The sequence below is a fragment of the Coregonus clupeaformis genome, chromosome 20, assembly GCF_020615455.1.
Source record: "Coregonus clupeaformis isolate EN_2021a chromosome 20, ASM2061545v1, whole genome shotgun sequence".
In the NCBI taxonomy this organism is placed as follows: Eukaryota; Metazoa; Chordata; class Actinopteri; order Salmoniformes; family Salmonidae; genus Coregonus; species Coregonus clupeaformis.
The window spans coordinates 40,140,934-40,157,267 of record NC_059211.1 but is presented as its reverse complement, the minus strand read 5'-3'; the positions used below and the strand labels follow the sequence as shown (position 1 = coordinate 40,157,267).

Sequence of the window (16,334 nt, the reverse complement as noted above, 5' to 3'; positions counted from 1 at the left end):
TGAGCAGTGTATATACAAAAATATATGGTTACTTGTTTGTTTCCTAACTGACTCAAAGCCCAGATGATAAATATAAAAACAAATTTTCTATAAAACTGACCCCTGAAGTATGACTTGAACAGCACTGATTGACAGACAGTGTTTACAGGAAACAATTAACATTTTAATGGAGTCAGCCTACAAAAATGTGTAGAAAAAGCAGTTGGTCCAGATGTATATGAAGAGGAATGGTCCATGAGGTGAGGTTGTGGGGTCAGTTACTCAGGGTGGCTTGCTGCATGATCACAGAACACAGACTCAGCATCTGCAGGTACTCATCTGCACCATCCACTAAACACTTGTCAACCACCTGAAAAAGAGGGAGACAAATCAATGTCACTACTACTGTAGATATTTTTTCAATAACGTAATGACAAGATTGTCACATTGATGCAAGTTAAGCCATTTTGAAACACCTACTGCCATCTTTTCCGTGATGGCAGACTTCTGCTTGTCATTCAACTCTTCCTCTATGATGGCTTCGTGTAGCTGGTTGATGATCTGTGTGGCAGCATAGCCCTCATCTACCATGTTCTGTAAGTGGCAGAATGGCCTGGTGATTAGTCTGATAGAAAGCTGCTACATTAAAAGTGCCATGGAGTGAGATTTTCGATCCCTATGTAATGAAGCAGCAATATAAAGTGAATGTACATACCCGAACAGCAATCTCTAGTTTTTCAAATGTGCCCTTGTAACAGATTTTGAGCAAATTGTCGATCATCTTGGGAGGAACAACCTTAAAGAGGAAAGTGAGCATAGGTGTCAGCAAAGTTGGATACCTCTCTTTTGACTAGACTGCACAGTGCATAAAAAAGGCAACTATTACTGATGTTGAGTGAAATATAAACTCAGCAAAAAAAGAAACGTCCTCTCACTGTCAACTGCATTTATTGAAAGCAAACTTAACCTGTAAATATTTGTATGAACATAAGATTCAACACCTGATACATAAACTGAACAAGTTCCACAGACATGTGACTAACAGAAATTGAATAATGTGTCCCTGAACAAGGGGGGGGGCAAAATCAAAAGTAACAGTATCTGGTTTGGCCACCAGTTGCATTAAGTACTGCAGTGCATCTCCTCCTCATGGACTGCACCAGATTTGCCAGTTCTTGCTGTGAGATGTTACCCCACTCTTTCACCAAGGCACCTGCAAGTTCCTGGACATTTCTGGGGGGAATGGCCCTAGCCCTCACCCTCCGATCCAACAGGTCCCAGACGTGCTCAATGGGATTGAGATCTGGGCTCTAAACTGGCCATGGCAGAACACTGACATTCCTGTCTTGCAGGAAATCACGCACAGAATTAGCAGTATGGCTGGTGGCATTGTCATGCTGGAGGGTCATGTCAGGATGAGCCTGCAGGAAGGGTACCACATGAGGGAGGAGGATGTCTTCCCTGTAACGCACAGCGTTGAGATTGCCAGCAATGACAACAAGCTCAGTCCGATGATGCTGTGACACAACGCCCCAGACCATGACGGACCCTCCACCTCCAAATCGATCCCGCTCCAGAGTACAGGCCTCGGTGTAACGCTCATTCCTTCGACGATAAACACGAATCCGACCATCACCCCTGGTGAGACAAAACTGCGACTCGTCAGTGAAGAGCACTTTTTTCCAGTCCTGTCTGGTCCAGCGACGGTGGGTTTGTGCCCATAGGCGACGTTGTTGCCTCAGTCCAGCCTCTCTCAGCCTATTGCGGACAGTCTGAGCACTGATGGAGGGATTGTGCGTTCCTGGTGTAACTCGGGCAGTTGTTGTTGCCATCCTGTACCTGTCCCGCAGGTGTGATGTTCAGATGTACCGATCCTGTGCAGGTGTTGTTACACGTGGTCTGCCACTGCGAGGACGATCAGCTGTCCGTCCTGTCTCCCTGTAGCGCGGTCTTAGGTGTCTCACAGTACGGACATTGTAATTTATTTCCCTGGCCACATCTGCAGTCCTCATGCCTCCTTGCAGCATGCCTAAGGCACGTTCACGCAGATGAGCAGGGACCCTGTGCATCTTTCTTTTGGTGTTTTTCAGAGTCAGTAGAAAGTCCTCTTTAGTGTCCTAAGTTTTCATAACTGTGACCTTAATTGCCTACCGTCTGTAAGCTGTTAGTGTCTTAACGACCGTTCCACAGGTGCATGTTCATTAATTGTTTATGGTGCATTGAACAAGCATGGGACAGTGCTTAAACCCTTTACAATGTGAAGTTATTTGGATTTTTACGAATTATCTTTGAAAGACAGGGTACTGAAAAAGGGACGTTTCTTTTTTTGCTGAGTTAGTAAAAGCACTCACCCCTGCTATCTCTATGACCGCACTCTCTGTGATCTCATTATCTGTGTTCAGCCGTGCAGCACTTTGAAGAAAGGTTATGGCTTTTCTAAGATCCCCTTCTGAAACCTTCACCAACGCTGCAATTCCCTGCAGGAAAATGGAATTTAAGGATAATTGGAAGATGATTCATTTAAGTAAAATGATGATGATACAGTGTGTACAGTTGCCAGTTTGCAATCATTACCTCCTTTGAGTACTTGAGATTCTCCTTGTCACAGATTTCCAGCAGGCGCTCTTCTTGGACCTGATTGGCTAGAGGTTTGAAGCGGAATTTGGAGCATCTGGATGTCAAGGGCTCAATAATCCTGAAAATAAAATCACAGTCAATTTAAGTTGGTTTAGCTACAGATGTAACATTTATTACAGCATGTTGTAAAGTGTCTCAAAGAGTTTAATGTTATGCAAAATAAACAAAAAACGTATAGATTTAATATTCTAGAGTGCCTCTTGGAATACGAAGCCCAATTGACCTGCTGACGTAGTTGCAGATGAGACAGAAGCGGGTGGTCCGGGACTCCTTCTCCATGGTGCGTCTGAGAGCAGCCTGAGCAGCATTGGTCATTGAGTCAGCCTCATCCAGGATGATGATCTTAAAGGGTGGGCATTGTTTCCCACTGTCAGAGGTAAGGAATGGAAAGAGGCTTTAATATCCTAATTTAACATTAACAATATGCTGACTGTTATAGGGGGTAAGGAAAGTACATGTATTATATGATCTGATTTGTTGTTTAGATTGAGCTTGCTACGTGTGTGTTTGGGGGGTATGTGAATGTAATGAAGGTTAAGGAAACTGCTACTTGCTCAGTGCGGTGGCCTGCTACAGTCAGCTGGGCAAATCTCTTGACTTTCTCTCTCACCACCTGAATCCCTCTCTCATCAGAGGCGTTCAGCTCCAGCACTCTCTGTCGGTACAGCTCTGGCCTGTGGAAAGGAACGGAAACGGAACACTGACTGTGGTGTACACAAGCACTGAAACCCACGAACACAGATCTGCATCAATTGGGAGTTGGAATGCAGTAATCTGGAAAGCTGGTGAGTCACTCTCACCCATACAGTTCCCTGGCTGCAGCCAGGATGGTGGAGGTCTTTCCTGTTCCAGGTGGTCCATAGAACAGCAGATTGGGGAGCTGCAACAGAAATCATGTAATATTCAAACAGAACCCCAGGCAGACAGCATTTACCCTAAACATATGAGAAGTCACTACTCTCATGGAATTGAAGAGGCTACTTACATCAGCACCCTCTATAGTCTTCTTCAGCACAGCAACCACCTCCTCTTGAAATGCCACCTCTTCCATACATTTTGGTCTACTGTAAACAGCCAAACAATGGTTTTCAGTGTAGTTGATCAAATGAATGCAGGGTATTCTTACTGACTAAACATATTAAGCCACTTTAATTATCACCAAGATATTTGCCTGCAGCTACCGAATAGCATTTCTGTTCTTTGTGTGTCCGCATTTACATTCTATGAATGAAGATTCACAAGGGCTTATATTACTGCCACTGAGAAATTTTACTTACTATTTCTCTACCCAGGGGACAGACTTCTGCTTCTTCTCTCCACTGGTACCTTTCTCTTTCAGAGGTCTGATGCCTTGAGTTGATGTTCCTTTCAAAAACGCCTGCATGGCTCTCCCTGGAAAATAGTATTTAGAAAACAGACCACTACCCATTAGTCACTGAGCCATACTTGACTGTTTTGAGTGTCAAAAAGAGGGTGACGTTCACCTCTTTCTTTGACAAGCTAGCTAGCTGGCTAAACAATAACAACCACCAGTTAGCTAGCTCCCAGAACAGTTAGCAAGTAGCAACAGTGCTCAGTAGCTAGCTATATAGCTTTAGTAATAAGAATGAACTTACCCAAAGTTGATTGAAACCAGACTTTACAGTTAACTTACACCGTTTTAAATAATTTGTTATCTGTAGCTAGATAAAATGCGTTGACATTCGGAATGTGTTAGCTGTTGATATGTGTGGTAGATTTCCCGCCCTGACGGTCGTCAGTAGTTGCCATAGCCACAAAATTGGAATTATGTTTAAGCCCCGCCTATTTCTAAAATGTATCTTCTTAAAATCTGATTTAAAATCGAACCCTAAACGTAACCATAACCTTAACCGCACTGCTAACCTTATGCCTAACCCTAACCTTACATTAAGAACAAAAAGCAATGTTTTATTTTCATGTATTTTTACAATATAGCCAAAGTTGACTTTGTGGCTGTGGTAACTAGTGACAACCCGCCCTGATGGAGAAGATGTGACGCCTTCTTCCGCCTACGATGATCTTTTTCCTCCAATCAGAGAGTTGAGCGACGGTAGCGTTTCAATAGGCATGCGGCTTCCTCTCTTCCTCCGTCTCCTCATCTAGGGCGGGTAGTTCCTGTTGTGCTACTGTCGAATGATGTATGTAAAATAACATAGTGGGGAAATAAGTAAAATTAAACCATGGCATTGTTGAATACTAGTTTCTTATTGGCTTGAAGGGCATTCTAGAGTGTGCATTATTTCCCTTTTTAAAATGTGTGTGGTCCTCTGTAGCTCAGCTGGTAGAGCATGGCGCTTGTAACGGTTCGATCCCCGGGACCACCCCATACACAAAAAAAATAATAAATGTATGCACTCCTTTGGATAAAAGCGTCTGCTAAATGGCATATTATTATTATTATTGTGTGGTTCGAGCCCTGAATGCTGATTGGCTGACAGCCATGGTATATAATAATAATAATATGCCATTTAGCAGACGCTTTTATCCAAAGCGACTTACAGTCATGCGTCCATACATTTTTTTTTGTGTATGGGTGGTCCCGGGGATCGAACCCACTACCTTGGCGTTACAAGCGCCGTGCTCTACCAGCTGAGCTACACTGGTATGTTTGTCACTGGTATGACAAACATGTATTTTTACTGCCTTAATTACGTTGGTAAGCCGTTTATAATAGCAATAAGGCACCTCGGGGGGTTGTGATATACCACTGCTAAGGGCTGTATCCAGGCACTCCACATTGCATAGTGCATAAGAACAGCACTTAGCCTGGTATATTGGCCATATACCACACCTCGGGCCTTATTGCTTAAATAACAAAAGGTATATCGGCACGGTAGAATGTGGCTATAGTTCATACTTACATGTACATTGTTGAATTCGATTTTCATCATAGCAAGCTAGGACTGATAGTTTGGTTAGCTAAACTAGCAAGTCTGTTTGTTTGGTTACCACAGCAACTATTGTAGCTATCTAGTAAACTTGCTAGCTACTTCAGTGGATGTTGAACAAATTTCTACTGGCAAATTAATGAACACATTTCTAGTGGCAAATGTGTTGAATTATAGCCATGCTATAAATGGGATAATCAACTCGGGGCTCAATGCTTTCTCTGGAAAATAACGCAACTCCTTGGAAGGTCAGTTCAACTCAGCTATAGCGTCATGGAACACATCTTTCACGGCATTAGCATTATTTTCCATTGAACGCATAGTCCCTCGTTGATTATCCCTTATACATTTTTATATTGTATGTCTCATCACCAGTCACGACCAGCTGTCCGTTATGTATGATTGTCCCCTGGGGTAATGGAGTGACCATTTCTATTTCTATGGGAGTGACATTTTCCCCTGGGTAATGGAGTGACCATTTCTATGGGAGTGACATTAGGGGCGCAGATGTCTATGGGGCGGCTGCTCGATGATCGTCTCCTAGGCAATCGCCACGGTCCCAAGGGCAACGACGTGTGGTAAGATGATAATGCCCTTGGCTTGCAAGTTTGTTTCATCAAAATCTGGGACAGAATAGTAGAGGTATGGGTTGACCTTATTGTATTGAATAATGCTTTCTTTCATGACATTACACTATTAATACTATGTGTATTAATACAGCCAGTGTTGGGGAAGCTACTTTGAAAATATAGGGCCAAGCTACCATGTTACTTCACACTGGAAGAAATTAAGCTACACCAAAGCTACCCTTAAGAAAAATATAGTTTATTAACTAAAGTTACTTTGAAAAAGTAGTTCACTACATCCAAACTACTTCGTGAAAAATTATCATATCTAAATCTGAAATACCGTAGATTAAAACCTGTGTGGCGCAGTGGTCTAAGGCTGCGCCACACAGATATTCTGGTTCGAATCCAGGCTCTGTCGTACGCGGCCGCGACCGGGAGACCCATGGGGCGGCGCACAATTGGCCCAGCGTCATCCAGAGTAGGGGAGGAAATGGCCGGCAGGGATGTAGCTCAGTTGGTAGAGGATGGCGTTTGCAACGCCAGGGTTGTGGGTTCGTTTCCCACGGGGGGCCAGTATGAAAAATAAAAAAAATGATGTATGCACTCATTACCTGTAAGTAGCTCTGGATAAGAGCGTCTGCTAAATGACTAAAATGTAATTACAAATTGCAAGAAAGATCAGTCAGAATATGAAATTTTGCCTATTCAACACAAAAACGACGTTTCAAGTGAGAATTAGGCAGGACTGATGCTAGCCTAGGCAGCCGATAGTAGGATCTGCACTGTCATCTAGGCTTTATGTGCATTCCTGGTAATAGATCATATCCCCAGTGTAATAAAGCCGGTAGACGGGTTTCAACCTGTTTTTGCCCAGTGAGTAGTGTGCAGTTCCAATAGTTAGCTACACCACTACATGGCAAAAAAGTTATAAACCACTGAAAACACTACCAAGATTTGAATTTAGTTCAACTACAACCAAACTAATACAACATGTAGTTTAATTACTAGTTCACTACTCCACATCACTGAATACAGCATAGTGCCATATATATTGGATTCTTGAAAGTCAGGACAATCCTGGTCCGGCAGGGAAACTTTGTTTTTATAGTTGAGATATTTTTTTTTGATTTCGTTGCATTATTTGAGCTTAAAAATTACATTTAGGGGAATTTTTTTGGGGGGGGAATTTTATACATGTCTATGTCGGACGGAAATGCCCTTGTCCTGAGCACATTTCTAACTCTCAAAAAAGTTATATAATGAATATGAACTGAAGAATATTTATCTAAAAACTGATTCATAAAAAATGTGTCCGGAGATTTGGTCAATTCTGTCAGATTTGTAAAAAATCCTGAATTAATCAGGAATGAACAGGGTCAGCTAAACCATAAGGACCCCTTATTCATGTACTCATTACATGTAGTGCAACAAGACTACTCATGTCTGGAAAGCTCTACTTTTGATAGATTTAAACAAACTACAGTGCACTCAGAAAGTATTCAGACCCCTTGACTTTTTCCACATTTTGTTCCGTTACAGCCTTATTCTAAAATGGATTACATTGTTTTCCCCCTCATCAATCTACACACGATACCCCATAATGACAAAGCAAAAATAGGTTTTCAGAACATTTTGCAAATCTATGAAAAATTAAAAACTAGTATTCAGACCCTATACTCAGTACTTTGTTGAAGCACCTTTGGCAGCGATTACAGCCTCAAGTCTTTGGGTATGATGCTACAAGCTTGGCACACCTGTATTTGGGGAGTTTCTCCCATTCTTCTGTGCAGATCCTCTCAAGCTCTGTCAGTTTGGATAGGGAGCGTCACTGCACAGCTATTTTCAGGTCTCAAGGACATTCAGAGACTGGCCCCGAAGCCACTCCTGCGTTGTCTTGGCTGTGTGCTTAGGGTCGTTGTCCTGTTGGAAGGTGAACCTTCAACCCAGTCTGAGGTCCTGAGCGCTCTGGAGCAGGTTTTCATCAAGGAACTCTCTGTACTTTGCTCCGTTCATCTTTCCCTCGATCCTGCCTAGTCTCCCAGTCCCTGCTGCTGAAAAACATCCCCACAGCCTGATGCTGCCACCACCATGCTTCACCAAAGGGATGGTGCCAGGTTTCCTCCAGAAGTGACGCTTGACATTCAGGCCAAAGAGTTCAATCTTGATTTCATCAGACCAGAGAATCTTGTTTCTCATGGTCCGAGTGTCCTTTTGGCAATCTCCAAGCGGGCTGTCATGTGTATTTTACTGAGGAGTGGCTTCCGTCTGGCCACTCTACCATAAAGACCTGATTGGTGGAGTGCTGCAGAGATGCTTGTCCTTCTGGAAGGTTCTCCCATCTCCACAGAGAAACTCTGGAGCTCTGTTAGAGTGTCCATCGGGTTCTTGGTCACCTCCCTGACCAAGGCCCTTCTCCCCCAATTGCTCAGTTTGGCTGGGCAGCCAGCTCTAGGAAGAGTCTTGGTGGTTCCAAACTTCTTCCATTTAAGAATGATGGAGGCCACTGTGTTCTTGGGGACCTTCAATGCTGCAGACATTTTTTGGTATCCTTCCCCAGATCTGTGCCTCAACACAATCCTGTCTCACAGCTCTATGGACAATTCCTTCGACCTCATGGCTTGGTTTTTGTTCTGACATGCACTGCCAACTGTGGGACCTTATATAGACAGGTGTGTGCCTTTTCAAATAATGTCCAATCAATTGAATTTACCACAGGTGGACTCCAATCAAGTTGTAGGAACATATCAAGGATGATCAATGGAAACAGGATGCACCTGAGCTCAATTTCGAGTCTCATAGCAAAGGGTCTGAATACTTATGTAAATAAGGTATTTCTGTTTTTTATTTTCAATACATTATGGGGTATTTTGTGTAGATTGATGAGGAAAAATATGAATTTAATCCATTTTAGAATAAAGCTGTAACAAAATGTGGAAAAAGTCAAGGGATCTGAATACTTTCCGAACGCACTGTATATTGAAATCACCATGGTCACAACCATAAACTGTCAACTCCATCTATCTGATAGATAGAATATTAATTTTGGTTCAAATATGTTTATTTTAATTACATTTTAGAGTCATAAAGCAACTGAGGAAAAACAAAATTGCTGCTCCGTCAGAGTCCTGGATGATCTGATAGAATCGTTATGTTTATATTGGGGATTTTCAAACGAATCATGTTTCATATTTTTCTAATGTTTGTATTGAACTTTTATTTTTAGAGGATAAAATATGTCTGTTTTAAGTATTTGTTGTCAACTCTGTCAGTCGCTCGTCAAATCTGTCACTGATGGCTAACCCCCTTAACCCCTTACACCTCCGCTGTATTCAACCAGGATCTCAGCGATCACTGCCTTATTGCCTGCGTCCGTAACGGGTCCGCGGTCAAACGACCACCCCTCATCACTGTCAAACGCTCCCTAAAACACTTTAGCGAGCAGGCCTTCCTAATTGACCTGGCCCAGTTATCCTGGATGGATATAGATCTCATTCCGTCAGTAGAGGATGCCTGGTTGTTCTTTAAAAGTAATTTCCTCTCAATCTTAAATAAAAATGCCCCATTCAAAAAATACAGAACTAAGAACAGATATAGCCCCTGGTTCTCCTCAGACTTGACTGCCCTTGACCAGCACAAAAACATCCTGTGGCGTACTGCATTAGCATCAAATAGCCCCCGCGATATGCAACTTTTCAGGGAAGTCAGGAACCAATATACACAAGCAGTTAGGAAAGCAAAGGCTAACTTTTTCAAACAGAAATTTGCATCCTGTAGCACTAACTCCAAAAAGTTTTGGGACACTGTAAAGTCCATGGAGAATAAGAGCACCTCCTCCCAGCTGCCCACTGCACTATCACCACCGATAAATCTACAATAATCGAGAATTTCAACAAGCATTTTGCTACAGCTGGCCATGCTTTCCACCTGGATACCACTACCCCGGCCACCAGCTCTGCACCCTCCACTGCAACATGCCCCCCCCCCCCCCCCCGCTTCACCTTCACACAAATTCAGACAGCTGATGTTCTGAAAGAGCTGCAAAATCTGGACCCCTACAAATCATCTGGGCTAGACAATCTGGACCCTTTCTTTCTAAAACTAGCCGCCGAAATTGTCGCAACCCATATTACTAGCCTGTTCAACCTCTCTTTCGTAACGCCTGAGATCCCAAGAGATTGGAAAGCTGCCGCGGTCATCCCCCCTCTTCAAAGGGGGTGACACTCCTAGATCCAAACTGTTACAGACCTATATCCATCCTGCCCTGCCTTTCAAAAAGTTTTTGAAAGCCAAGTTAACAAACAGATCACCGACCATTTCGAATCCCACCGTACCTTCTCCGCTTATGCAATCCGGTTTCCGAGCTGGTCATGGGTGCACCTCAGCCACGCTCAAGGTCCTAAACGATATTATAACCGCGATCGATAATAGACAGTACTGTGCAGCCGTCTTCATCGACCTGGCCAAGGCTTTCGACTCTGTCAACCACCGCATTCTTATTGGCAGACTAAATAGCCTTGGTTTCTCAAATGACTGCCTCGCCTGGTTACCAACTACTTCTCAGATAGAGTTCAATGTGTCAAATCGGAGGGCCTGTTGTCTGGACCTATGGCAGTCTCTATGGGGGTGCCACAGGGTTCAATTCTTGGGCCGACTCTTTTCTCCATGTATATCAATGATGTCGCTCTTGCTGCTGGTGACTCTCAGATCCACCTCTACGCAGACGACACCATTTTGTATACATCTGGCCCTTCATTGGACACTGTTTTAACAAACCTCCAAACGAGCTTCAATGCCATACAACACTCCTTCAGTAGCCTCCAACTGCTCTTAAACACTAGTAAAACTAAATGCATGCTCTTCAATCGAACGCTGCTGGCACCCGCCCACCCGACTAGAATCACTACTCTCGACGGGTCTGACCTAGAGTATGTGGACAACTACAAATACCTAAGTATCTGGTTAGACTGTAAACTCTCCTTCCAGACTCACATTAAGAATCTCCAATCCAAAGTTAAATCTAGAATCGGCTTCCTATTTCGCAACAAAGCCTCCTTCACTCATGCTGCCAAACATGCCCTAGTAAAACTGACTATCCTACCGATCCTTGACTTCGGCGATGTCATTTACAAAATAGCCTCCAACACTCTACTCAGCAAATTAGATGTAGTCTTATTACAGTGCCATCCGTTTTGTCACCAAATCCCCATATACTACCCACCACTGTGACCTGTACGCTCTTGTTGGCTGGTCCTCACTACATATTCGTCGCCAAACCCACTGGCTCCAGGTCATCTATAAATCACTGCTAGGCAAATCCCTGCCTTATCTTAGCTCATTGGTCACCATAGCAACACCCACCCGTAGTATGCGCTCCAGCAGGTATATCTCACTGGTCATCCCCAAAGCCAACACCTATTTTGGCCGCCATTCCTTCCAGTTCTCTGCTGCCAATGACTGGAACGAATTGCAAAAATCTCTGAAGCTGGAGACTCTTATCTCCCTCACTAACTTTAAGCATCAGTTGTCAGAGCACCTTACCGATCACTGCACCTGTACACAGCCCATCTGAAATTAGCCCACCCAACTACCTCATCCCAATATTGTTATTTATTTTGCTCATTTGCACCCCAGTATCTCTATTTGCACATCATCTATCATTCCAGTGTTAATACTAATTGTAATTATTTTGCACTATAGCCTATTTATTGCCTTACCTCCATAACTTGCTACATTTGCACACACTGTATATATATTTTCTGTTGTATTTTTGACTTTATGTTTTGTTTTATGTAACTCTGTGTTGTTGTTTTTATCGCACTGCTTTGCTTTATCTTGGCCAGGTCGCAGTTGTAAATGAGAACATGTTCTCAGCTGGCTTACCTGGTTAAATAAAGGTGAAATAAAAATTTAAATCAATAAATTAAGATGTATTTTATTTGTCAATATTTTAAGCAATGTTCTGCAACATATGCTTAAGCTGTTGAAGCATTTGCTGTGCTAGACCTTTGAAATAATGTTTGCTTTATAAATGTTTTTTAAATATTCTGAATCTAGAAAAACATGCCAAAATGCTGGCCCATGTTGACTCCAGTGCTTCCCACAGTTGTGTCAAGTTAGCTGGATGTTAGCTTGGGTGGTGGACCATTCTTGATACACACAGGAAACTGTTGAGCGTGAAAAACCCAGCAGTGTTGCAGTTCTTGACACACTCAAACCAGTGCGCCTGGCACCTACTACCATACCCCTTTTAAAGGCACTTAAATCTTTTGTCTTTCGCATTCACCCTCTGAATGGCACACATACACAATACATGTCTCAATTGTCTCAAGGCTTAAAAATCCTTCTTTAACCTGCCTTCTCCCGTTCATCTACACTGATTGAAGTGGATTTAATAGGTGACATCAATAAGGGATCAGAGCTTTCACCTGGATTCACCTGGTCAATTTGGAGATTTGTATTACATAGTTGAACAATCTAATGTTAGACTTAAACAATCAAAGCCTTTAAACACTTGTTGGACAGTAAATGTAAAAATGAAATGCCTTTTATGGTGTCTGACAGAGTTGACATAAATCCAGTTAGTTGTATATTTTGAAAAAAATCTAGAATTAGGAGGTTGTTCCTTTACATGGTGTGATAGCTGATACTTTGGTCTATCAAAATGTATATTTCCAATTTTGTTAATATTAAGAAAATATTTGTGACAAATTGAGATTGTCCCGTTTTTCAAGAATCCCTGATCTACATATTTAGTTTCTGTATGCTAGTAGCCTATTTCAGTCTACATATTTCCATTATTAAAATGGATGACTTGAAAATGAAATCCTTTACTTACAATATTATATTTTAAATGTATATGATATTATTTTATATTGTCTACCATTTAGATTAAGCATAATGTTTTAGAAGCAACATATTCATCATAGGCCAAGTGGTACTGTAGCTCCATTCCAGTGGCTCTATAGCGCCAGGTTTTGTATTAGGGAATCCATTAGCCCCCATCTCCCCAAGGCAGGTAGCTGCTCTCTGATTTGCTTCCTGGTGTCTGACTCAGCCTTTATTACAGCAAGCCGAGCATCAGCCTGAAAGCAGAATAAAATCCTCCTGATTGGCTCACCCAGTGAGTGTGTGTGCGTCCATCCATTATTAATGACACATACACATACTATGCTAAATTGTATTGTAATTTTTTAGATGAAGAGATATCTTTTGAGGAGTTAGAGGTATCCTCAGACCCTGAAGTTGCTTCCCTTCTCTCACATCATCTCTCAGAGGTACTTTCGGACTGGGAGTGGCACTGTGCTTTGTGTGTGAAGCGTGCCTCAGCCTCCGGTGAGGGAGCGGATTGACGAAGGAGAGTGGAGGAGAGTAGAGCAGAGGAGGGGAGAGAGGAGAGCCGAAGCTGCACACACCCTGAGATGCTCTGCTGGCTAAGAGAGGACGAGATGTCTCTGCAGGAGTTCCAGCAGCGTGTGGGCTGTGTCATTACACATGTCGGTGAGTGTCCTGTCTTCATCCCTCCATCAGCTATCAGCCACACTGGGGGTTGTGGGGAGGGAAGGGGGATGTACCAGGAGGAGAGAGAGGGAGCAGTGAGGGGATACCCAGCAGCTGCTCCCTGGATGGTCTCCCTATTCCAGGCAGCGTTCTTAGAAATGCTCAGATATGGAGTGTTGTGAAGTGCTTTACTATAGAGATACATGTGTGAATGTATGGTCTAAACTGGTAGAAATGTCAGATTTGGGCTGATCATTATTGCTGCAATTTACACACAATTTACAATTTACACAGTTATTTCAAGGTCATAGTCAGCGTTACACAAATAACCATGAAGTATGTGGTTATATCTAGTGGGATCTGGTATGTGGATTTATATTTTATTCTTGTATAGATTCATAATGGATGCATCATGTTCCCCACACCAGTCAGACTTGTCATACTATGCTGGTGTAATAACTAGTTGTCACAGAAATTCACAGGGGTGTCGTCAGAGAGTGTGATTGTCATGTATTGAAAGGGATTTTTCCATTATATGATAATCCCATCCCATTCTTATTATGAATTTAATTGTAAATCACTATTACCACATTTAATCGCTAATATGTACAGTATATCATCATAAAGATAGATATACTGTATTTACTGGTATCTATTGGTTTCATTAGCTATTTTATTAAAGTAAATGTTATTAGCCACAGAAAACAGCAAAACCTAGTATAAATCTCTTTAGGATTCCTATTTCCCCCATTCCAAATTCTACATCCGGGTCTTCCGGGCTGGGCAGAGGAAGTAGGTTATTGTGCCACGCTGGAGATTGTTACGGAGTGTCTTCTATCGTGGCTCTAGTGAGGCAGGCAGTCAGCAGCCATCCATGGGGGTGGGGACCATGCAGGCAGTTACCATAGAAACAGAGCCCAGGCTTGTGTGCATCAGGCCCTATTGATTTATGGAAGCAGCCTCCCCTGTGTTGCTGCTTTCATCTCTCACGCCCCCAATTTATCAGAGACCCCCAATTATTTCCCCATCACACCAGTAGGCTGCTCACTGGTCCACTCACCCTTTGCCCTTTGCCCTACACATAACACATCCATAGACTGGAGGTCCTCCTCTGCTCATGAATCATAATTGAATCATCGTCAGTGTCATGTTATATGTTGAGCGTTATGGCTGTCGTGATAATGTTATTATACCAATCTGACCTAAATATCCCAGAAGTGTCCTTTATAAAAGGTTCATAATGAGCTTCTCTATACAGAAGATGATTGCCTTGCTACACAAGACACTGATGACAGTAATGTTATTCTGCTAGTGGCATTTATTCTCCATTGATTTATTTAAGATCAAAGACACACCCCTCTGTTTATCTGTAAGGGATGTAGAACAGTGCAGCTTCAATCACATACTTTACATTTTAAGCCATGTGTGGGAAATGGTGAGCTTGGCAGCTGATGTCAGCAGCACTACCTCAGAGGTAACATTGAAATTAAAACCTTGTAACAGGCTCCATGACTCACAGGGTGAAAGAAAGAGAGAGATGCAAGCCTTATCTGAGCTCTCATTGGTGGCAGGTGACATCATAGTTGCCAGAAAGTGAAGGCTGGGTAATTTACGGTAACACCGTATGGATTTTATGAATGATTCATGATACAAATAATGTATTAAACAGTTATTGTAATGATCAGAATTCAGACCGTAATTTTTGTATCCAGTCACAGCTCTCCCAAACAAATGATATTTAGAGGAAACTACATGTCCTAATTGAAATGAACCTTCAAATAGTTTTCAGAAAGAAAAGGTCAGGCACAAGTATGTTATGTTTTGTTGCCTCTATAGCAACGGAGGAATTACAGTAGCACAATGCTTCTTGTGTACAGGGAAATCCTCCACAACACACCCCAAAGCTCTCTAATATGAATAATAACATTTCCATACAGTAAAATATTAACTCAGAATTACTGGTTAAATTCTTCACCTCATTGTGAGCAAAGACTTTGACCCAGTGTAGCAGTAACCCTATTTATGCACTCTGTACTATTTAGCAGAGTAGAAGAATGGAAATGTGTGGCATCAGTCACCCGTTGCTAATTGAACTAAGAGGATTAGTATGATCTGGCCACTCAGGGCTGGCCCCAGATACAGTATGTGGTTAACACAGGGAAATGAAACAGTCTATAGGCCTATAGAAAAATTAAATACAACCACTTCAAAACATGAGCCCAGAATAAAGACACAGCTTGCAGCTGACAGGGAATCATAAAGTCACCAATGCTGGAAAACACATTAAAATGTCAGAGTAATCACTACAGTATATGGTTTTCAGAGGTATTTCATTTTTAAAGCATACTTTCCACTGATAAGTGATAAGTGACGTGACAATGTACATGTTCTGCTGGCTCTACAACACGGACCTCTATCCTAGACGTTATGTATTTTGTGTGAGCATGTTTATGGTTTCTCTCAGGATAAATGTTGGCTAACTTGTCTGTCATTCATTTTGTTGTGACTGTTACTGTAGTAGTTATATCCTCTTACAGTAAGCCATTAATCAATTGAAACTCTATGGACATCTGCAATGTGGTTTGTGCAGGTTATCATAGATAGATAAATAGAAATCAGCATTGTTTTGTCCCTCCCTTTAGCATTGTTTTGTCCCTCCCTTTATCTATCTGCCCATCCCTCATCGGCTTAGCAGCCAAAGGGTCAGTGCTATTCTCTAAAATCAATACCAGATGCCACCATG

The 16,334-nt window shown here is 42.4% G+C and overlaps 2 protein-coding genes across 4 annotated transcripts in view; one reads left to right on the top strand and one right to left on the bottom strand.

Moving 5' to 3' along the window:
• Positions 1-141: 141 nt before the first annotated feature.
• On the bottom strand, positions 142-4,865 carry LOC121533388 (replication factor C subunit 4). Of its 2 annotated transcripts, none has more exons than XM_041839288.2 (11): positions 4,233-4,863; positions 3,894-4,008; positions 3,602-3,680; positions 3,417-3,496; positions 3,171-3,290; positions 2,840-2,983; positions 2,554-2,674; positions 2,331-2,456; positions 695-775; positions 460-573; positions 142-349 (listed from the first exon to the last, which is right to left on the bottom strand). In XM_041839288.2, exons 2-11 carry the CDS (start codon positions 3,998-4,000, stop codon positions 254-256), a joined length of 1,068 nt encoding a protein of 355 aa, XP_041695222.2. In that variant the 5' UTR covers positions 4,001-4,008; positions 4,233-4,863; the 3' UTR covers positions 142-253. The 2 variants fall into 2 exon arrangements, with proteins under 2 accessions (XP_041695222.2, XP_041695223.2); XM_041839289.2 differs by having other exon boundaries at positions 257-349; positions 456-573; positions 4,233-4,865.
• An 8,260-nt stretch (positions 4,866-13,125) lies between these two features.
• The window catches only part of LOC121533386 (guanine nucleotide exchange factor DBS), a 150,050-nt gene continuing 146,841 nt past the window's right edge, over positions 13,126-16,334 (top strand). For both annotated transcript variants that reach the window (XM_041839286.2, XM_045205490.1), the window contains exons 1-2: positions 13,126-13,214; positions 13,367-13,591. In XM_041839286.2, coding sequence (XP_041695220.2) covers positions 13,513-13,591 — 79 coding nt within the window. In that variant the 5' untranslated portion in view covers positions 13,126-13,214; positions 13,367-13,512. The remainder of the gene's footprint in view (positions 13,215-13,366; positions 13,592-16,334) is intronic.

Bases quoted from the DNA above. Each gene is read 5' to 3' on its own strand.
- LOC121533388 (XM_041839288.2), bottom strand. From the start codon at position 4,000: ATGCAGGCGTTTTTGAAAGGAACATCAACTCAAGGCATCAGACCTCTG. The intron at 776-2,330 runs GTGAGTGCTTTT...TTCCTCTTTAAG, and splicing joins CGGTCATAGAGATAGCAGGG to GTTGTTCCTCCCAAGATGAT. The intron at 574-694 runs GTATGTACATTC...TGCCACTTACAG, and splicing joins AACTAGAGATTGCTGTTCGG to AACATGGTAGATGAGGGCTA.